We start from the raw sequence: 8122 nt of genomic DNA, 5'->3' as shown, positions 1-8122 counted from the left end.
ATAAATCCGAAGTCCCTCCATGGACATACTTAACTATTTACAGCTAAAAACAGGCATTACAAGACCAATCTAACTATACTCATTGATATAAAAAAACACAAATTTCATACATCACATAAAGCTTCCATTAGAATGAAGTGATATTACCAGACAAGCATCAGTGAAGTATAATGCCTCTTCTAGTTGTCACTGCACAATGCTGTAGATAATGCAGCCCACGCAAACCCAACACCACCAGAGTCCTATACCCAAGTACAATTAATGTGTTAAAGAAGCCCTCTGCAAGTGGTACTGGATACCACTAAGAAATCTACTGCAGCCATGCTGGTTACGATTTTCAAGGCAGAAGGGTAGAGTTACATTAAGAATTGAAGTATTTTAAAAAGCTTTAAATATTCTTTCTTGAACCAAAACATTCAACAATAGGTACACACGAAAAATTAACTTTTCAGATATCTTTGCAATTTAAAAGTCAGATGCATTTTATTCAGCAGAGCTGCTGTATGTAAAAACCAAATGTAGTTTTAGTCTCTTCTTATAAACAAATTAATCTGAGTGCAGTCCTATGCTACACAACATTTTCAGCAATAAGAGTAATGCAGACACAGTCTGGTACAGGCCAGCAAAATAAGCTTCAAAGGTATCTCAAGACCCTGTTGGCTTCATGGTTTTACTCACGATAACCAGTTGTGACGTTTACCTGTCACAGAATGTCTTCTTTTACAGCTTGTAGAAGACCAATTAACCACACTTCCATATGGCACCAAATACCAGTTTCATGGAAAGATATGATCCTCATTATAGCTTCCCTCCTACTTCCAAACAACATGCTGCAGAAATTAACACAGTAATATTTAACTATGGTACAACTAGAATGCCAGTCCTTTTCCAGTATACCATCTAAAAAAAAAAATACAGGCATATGACACTAGCCAAAGATTATATCTTGATTATATTCCCAAAAGGCAGATACACTGAAAACATGAAGAGATTTCAAGTATTATGTTTAGTACATGGGAACTAAATTTTGTCCCTATTATCTCCATATTTCAATTTGCTGTGCAGATTTTCATACAATTTTATTCACAGGAGGACATATACATTTTATAGGGCTGTATCTATCTAATTCTGCCTGTAACAAACACCCAAACATCCTAAAATGCCAATTATAAGGCAGACAAGTGTAAGGAAAACACTGGAGAAGAGCAAACGAAAATGGCCTTGCATCTGCTCTTTTATATTTTCCCATGATATAAGAAAATAAAACAACATTTCACTCTCTTAGGGAAAAAAGGAAAAGAAGTTAAGGATTTAACCCTATAAGGTCACTAGGCACATTGAAGTTTGTGTACAATGTCTTCTGATTCTTCTAGGAACAGATAGACTAGGGTATAAGAAGTACTTTTCTGAGTACTCCAACTTAATTTTATGAGTCTATCATTGTCTCAGTACCAAAACTGGATGTGGTGGCACAAACAACTCCAAAATACTACAGGCTAATTTCACTTGTAAACCTATATGCAAAAATCCTACATAAAATTAGCATATCAAATCCAGGCTGATATTCTCATATAACATATTACAATTTAGTAGAATATATGCTAGGAACACAAATATATCCACAATGGATGCTCTATTAGTGGTATTTAACAGTTAAGATTAAAAGAGGAATTCATTATCCATCCCCACTGTGTGGGATTAGATGTTCTCTGAATTTTTCCCTTTTTCCCCACTAACGTAGGAGAATATCACTGAAGATTCAATTCTTTTTTTTTTTAAGATTTTATTTATTTGTTAGAAAAAGAGAGATGGGGGAGGGAGAGGGAGAGAGAGAGAGAGAGAGAGAGAGAGAGCAAGCTTGTACAAGCATGGGGAGCAGAGGGAGAAGCAGGCTCCCCGCTGACCAAGGAGCACAACCTTGGACTCGACCTTGGGACCTAGGGATCATGACCTGAACCGAAGGCAGACACTCAACTGACTGAGCCAACCAGGTGTCCCTGAAGATTCCATTCTTGTTCAAGTATTTCAGAAACCCTGCATGTCAACATTTCCCCAAATCTATTAGAAACATAGTGCATGTAATTAGTAATAAGTAAGACCCAGGGGAAATGCTTGGGGTGTTGCTGAGACAAAGGTAAAAGTAGTTTGACTCTCTGACTTAAGCCATTTTCCCTGTTTGACAAGTCAGTGAGTATCTAATGACAAAAAAATCTCCATGGGACACATCTATCCCCCCATAGTCCCAGTTCAATCCACAGTCTAGAATGAAGTAGAGAAACGGAAAAATGGACAAAGGGTGAAACAGAATGCTGAGGCTTGCCTAAGTCAATATTTACTATAGTTATGATATCTCAGCTCAGAAGCATGTATACATCTGATGTAGCTCTTTTATAAGACAATTTGATTTGAAAGAAGCCAACACTTACTTCAATTTCCTTAAAAATCTTCAGATAGCTGAATCAGGTATGTTTATTTTATGTCAACCATTTGTTTCATCCATTTGCTTTAACTACAGAAAGAAACTTAGAGCAATGGCTTATGGTATTTGGACTTGCAGCTTTGAGAAAACTCTTTCGCCTCAACTGCAAAATATTTATGTCCACATTAGTCTGGTACATACAATTTGACTTGGCTGTGATAGAAAATGGTTTAAGGATCAATTTCTGTACTTTTGGTAACATTTGAGCTGGGTTTTTGTTTGTTTGTTTTGGGTTTTTATTGTTTTTTTTTTCTTTCTTTTGAAAGCTGAGTAGAAAGGGGGGGTAATCAGAAGGGGAAATGAAGCATGAGAGACTATGGACTCTGAGAAACAAACTGAGGGCTTCAGAGGGGAGGGAGGTGGGGAATGGGATAGACTGGTGATGGGTAGTAAGGAGGGCACGTATTGCATGGTGCACTGGGTGTTATACGCAACTAATGAATCATCGAACTTTACATCAAACACCTGGGATGTACTGGATGGTGACTAACATAATATAATTTAAAAAATATTTTAAAAAAAGAAAAGCTGAGTAGAAGGGACTCTACAAGAGCATACTAATATCATTTTATATTTATCATAGTTCATCCCAGCCCAGTCCAGCACCCAGACAAAACTGGCATTCAGAACAAGTTGCAGTGTCACTCTCTGCGAAGATTTCTGGCATTTTTCTTCTGCTTCCCAGACCCCTTTATGTCTGATTCATTTTCACTGAAAGAAAGTTGTCACTTCATAGGTCACTAACCAAGTTAAAAGATATGGTCAAGAATAATTTTACTCCCAATCCTTTCTTAAACCCATACTTCATCCTTCTGAATATAAATTCCCTTCCCCACAAGAGAATGCTCCAGGGAGGATGCCCCTTCTCATTCTAAGTGATAACTATTGATCTACATATCCTTTGGAGCGGTTCCATTATAGTTACACTGCCAGAGTATTCATTATTCATTCACTTGATTGTTTTCCTTTTTCACTTGTTTTTGGGAGACTCTTTGTACGGCACCATACAGCAACAACCCAGTCAGCAAATACTACCAGGGAATAAAGTTTTCCAGGCTAATACATTTTAAACTAGAATTTATCCCTTTAAACAGAAAGCATTAACCATTTTGGAAACCAAAATATATATCACTCTCCTACCTTTGTAAATAGAAAGGGCTATTATTATCAAGTGCATTTATGGTACATTTAGTAATATTTAATGGCGCTTTACATCAACTACTTAAACTAATTTCTCATTTTCCAATCTTGATAATTCTACTTGTCTATTTTAGGTTCCATTAGAGATTCTACTGTCAAGGACTGTGGAAAGAGCTTTGAAGAACTGGGATGAGGTTCTGAAATTGTTATTTGTTGGTTGTACACTATTGAACATATTAGTTAACCTTTCTGAGTCTCAATTTCCTCACGTGAAAACTGGGGACAACAACCTCCTCCACACCAGATGGTTGTAAGAAGTTTAATGCTCACATACCGCATGCAAAAACACTTTCAAACTAGTTTTTCTCACAGACATCATCCTTTTTTCCTGTTTTTTTACAAAGACTGACACCACTTCTAATTGTCACAGAAAACGAAAAGTGAGAGTGTTCTTTCTTTAAAAAGTATAAACTAACTGCCTTCCTTTCAACTAAAAGATTCTTGTGTTTCTAAACACAATTTTTAAAATTGAATTCTAAAATCCTTATCTATCTCCTTGGAAGCTTTTTCTGCATTCTTCCAGAGAAGCTGCAGACAGAACATAAGGAGAATCAATTACCTTACAATCTATGGCAAGTTGTTTACTATTTCAATTGTTATTGTTATTATCTGTTATTTATTACTTTGTATTGCTCATTATTTCAATTTTTGGCTAATGAGAAAGAATGGCGTGGCCAGATATTCTTCAAAGAATGTACCTTATTTCATGAAGTAAGAGAAATCCTAATCAAAGTCTACAAATTCTATATCCTGGATATAATTTCTTCTTTTGGAAGCTTTCTTCATTGATAAATAACATGTTACAGTTGACCTTCAAATGACCTACTTTTCAACTACCTTAACTAAATGGGATCTTTGCATTTCATTGCTATTATTACCTTATCTATCAATATTGTCTTCTGATGTACTAGCCATCTCTGTTTACTTATCTTCATATAGTACAATGTTCACTTCAAGGGACTTCAAGCCAAAACAGCCATCACAACTTCAGAGAAAATATGTATAAACACTTTTAATGGTGTAGTGCTGGAGGTCAAGTAGTAGAGAGAGGACAGAGGCAAAATGAACCACAGTAGAAAACAGGGGAAAAGGTAAGTCAACGTAAACACGGTCTCTTGAGAATTCTCTAAGAACTGAAGCTGTTTGTTAGCAATCCCAAGTGGATAATGAACAGCAGCAGGGCAAGGAAGATAGTACAAGAATCTGGATACTTTAGCTTCTTCTCTTAATTGTGGTTTTCATAATATAAATCTGTCATTTACCATCAGATTTAACCCACAAATGTATAAAATGGAGTTGCTGAGTAGCTACATTTGCACCTCAGAGCTTTCCTTCATTGGTCGGACAAATGAGAGAAGAAATATTCGTCAAAATTACAGATACACCATTTCCTAACAGGACTAACTCTAAATCATTTTAAATTAATCTTGAGAAGAACTCTTCAGTTTTGTGGTCCACTTTTTTTGCTCTTAATAATAATCTATTAATGTTCTTTTTGTAGGTACTTCTCTTGTAGTCTGAGGCCATGGATCAAGGAAATTATTCTAGGGTGGCTGAGTTTGTCTTGTCGGGACTCTCTAGTTCCTGGGAACTCCAGTACTTCTTCTTTGTGTTGTTTAACTTCTTGTACATCACCACTGTGCTCGGCAACCTCCTCATTGTTCTCACTGTGATTTCTGACCCTGTCCTGCACACACCCATGTACATCAAGCTTACTAACCTTTCTGTTCTTGATGTGTTTCTAGCCACTTATGCAACCCCCAAGATGATTCATGATTTCCTTCATGAATCTAAGACCATCTCCTTTGAGGGCTACATGGCCCAGATATTCTGGCTCCACGTCTTTGCTGGTGGTGAGATGGTACTTCTTGTAGCTATGGCTTATGACAGGTATGTAGCCATACGTAAACCTCTCCAATATACAACCATCATGAACTTGTGCAGGTGTACAGGCCTGGTGGTAGGCTCTTGGGTCACTGGGATCATGCACTCCCCGGGCCAGTTAGCTTCCACTATAAACTTGCCTTTCTGTGGCCCAAACATAGTGGATAGTTATTACTGTGACCTTACCTTGGTCATTAAACTTGCCTGCACAGATACTTGTGTCCCTGAAGTGTTGATGCTTTTGGACAGTGGTCTCATGGGGGTGACTTCATTCTTACTCTTGCTGATCTCCTACACGGTTATCCTAATCACTGTACAACATCATTCCTCAGTGGGTATAGCCAAAGCCTGCAGCATTCTGACTGCTCACATCACTGTAGTGACTCTCTTTTTTGGGCCCTGTATTTTCATTTATGCCTGGCCTTTCAGCAGCTTCCCAGTGGATAAAGTCCTCTCTGTGTTCTCTACAGTTTTTACACCTATATTGAACCCCATTATCTACACACTGAGAAACAAAGAGGTGAAATCAGCAATGCATAAACTGAAGACCAGGTATGTGAGTTCCAGGCTGCTCTCCCAGCTGTCTCTCACAAGATAGCTTTGTTGAACCGAGTAGACAAGAAGAAACTTCAGGAAACATAGACTTACTTTTTTCTTGTGGATCCAACATTTTAAAAAGTTACCTTATTTGTTTGAAATAATAAATGTATGTTCTTTGTTATATATTTGAAGTAAAAAAACCTCACATGATTATGCAGTTTCTAAGATAAGAAGTTGCTTATATTTGCTACCTAAAACCAGTGACAAGATGTTTCAAAAATTATTATATAATTTAAATTTTATGAAATTAATTTCATAAAAATTTAGGTGGATATCCATATTGGATAAACAAAATAATGTTTCTTTCATGGTCTAAAATACTGCAAGTAATCTATGATTTAGTTCCAGTAGTAAAAACAATCCCATTAGTACTCCTGTTTTCACACATTTAAAATCAAAAAGTTTGTGTTATCCATCAAAAAATCCATTTAGCATGTAAAAAGTTAAAACTTTCTAAATCTACCTTTATCCTTTCTGTCTCACATAGAGAACTTAAGAAGCTTCATACATATTTTATAGCTTTATAATATCCCTTGATGTTAGTCTGGTACCACTTATTCTTTTATCATTTTATCGGTAAAAACAAGTTGATATCAAAAGATGGCACACATGAAGCTTTAGACGTTGGGCAATAAGACCACCTAAAAATAGAACAAGACTCCCACCATCCATGCTCTGCATCAGGTATTTACCGGCGCCTGAATGGTGTTTGTACACTAGTCCAAAGGGAGGGAAGGAAATGCAAAGGTAGTTACTTTGGAGCTCACTGAACATTATGATGCAGAAACACATTATGATGTTACCCCAGTGTTATGTACCATCCCAATTTCCTCCAAGATGGTCTCAGTCTAGAATGTCGGGTTCAGCTGATACAAAAAAAGGCTGCACAACATTTACTTTGTGGAGGTATGCTACTTATGCTACGCAGTCACTGTGATTGTGAACATAACTTGTCCCAAGAACCTGTCACAGTCATCTTGGAATTTTAGGTCGGGTGATTCATCAAGCCTATTCTTGTCCTGTTGCTTCCTTCTTGGTATCACCATTATGATCAAAGATTACCTGGACATCAATGACTGCTATAGATATGCCACATGCAGGGTTTTTTGTTTGTTTGTTTGTTTTTGTTTGTTTGTTTTGTTTTTTTGGTCATAATGTGAGAACTATTTTAAGTCTATAACTCCACAGTGAGAAACAGTTATTAGAGTTATCTTGTGCTCTTCCTTTAAATCAGAGATTATCCTCAGTTCTTCTTGAGGCCTTAAGCCGATTATTCTGCTCATTTTCACAATACCAAGGTTTCTTTTACAAACACCCAAATCAGGATCATCCATACCAGGTCTGCATGCTTCACGTAAAGTAGCAGGAACAACATGCATTATAAACTGAAACTTTCTGTTCAAAAAGAATAGGACAGGCTATGAGATCATTATACTAACCTGTACAAATTATTAGGTAAGCCATGAACCCATCATAGGAACTTGAATCAGATACACTGAATGCATATTCCAATGAATGTGCATTCCACTGGTTTTAGAAAAAACTTCAATCCTGGACTAGGAAGCTGGGCATGACAGTTCAGAACCCCGTCTTTCAGAGTCTGAAGTATAACTCTTACTGTGAATAAGAAAAGTACAGCTGAGATGATCAGCAGCAGGGGGCAGCTCACCAGCACAGGTGGAGGAGGCCAAGGGGATAAAGGCAGCAGGAACACTGAGCCATGTCCCCACCCAGACTATACAGCTAGGTAACAGCAGCAGAGATAGGTGGCAATTGGCCTAGGACACCTCATTTCTGCAGTAACACTGGAGTCAACTGTGGTCACCCAGGCTTTATATTATAACTATATTGATGTATTTCATACCTTATATCATAAACATTGTCTCCAATATTTAAAAGTCCTAATATATCTGATAAGATGTTAATATCCAAAATATATAAAGGACTTACACAACTCAA

General features: G+C 37.0%; 1 protein-coding gene across 1 annotated transcript; it reads left to right on the top strand.

Moving 5' to 3' along the window:
- The first annotated feature begins 5204 nt into the window (after positions 1-5204).
- Positions 5205-6161, top strand: LOC103681135 (olfactory receptor 4K15-like). Its single transcript, XM_008710650.2, has one exon. The coding sequence runs from the start codon at positions 5205-5207 to the stop codon at positions 6159-6161; it is 957 nt and encodes a 318-aa protein (XP_008708872.2).
- The last annotated feature ends 1961 nt before the right edge of the window (positions 6162-8122 follow it).

This window comes from Ursus maritimus, unplaced genomic scaffold, assembly GCF_017311325.1.
Source record: "Ursus maritimus isolate PB19 unplaced genomic scaffold, ASM1731132v1 scaffold_71, whole genome shotgun sequence".
In the NCBI taxonomy this organism is placed as follows: Eukaryota; Metazoa; Chordata; class Mammalia; order Carnivora; family Ursidae; genus Ursus; species Ursus maritimus.
This window is presented reverse-complemented; position numbering and strand designations above follow the sequence as displayed.

Bases quoted from the DNA above. Each gene is read 5' to 3' on its own strand.
- LOC103681135 (XM_008710650.2), top strand. From the start codon at position 5,205: ATGGATCAAGGAAATTATTCTAGGGTGGCTGAGTTTGTCTTGTCGGGA.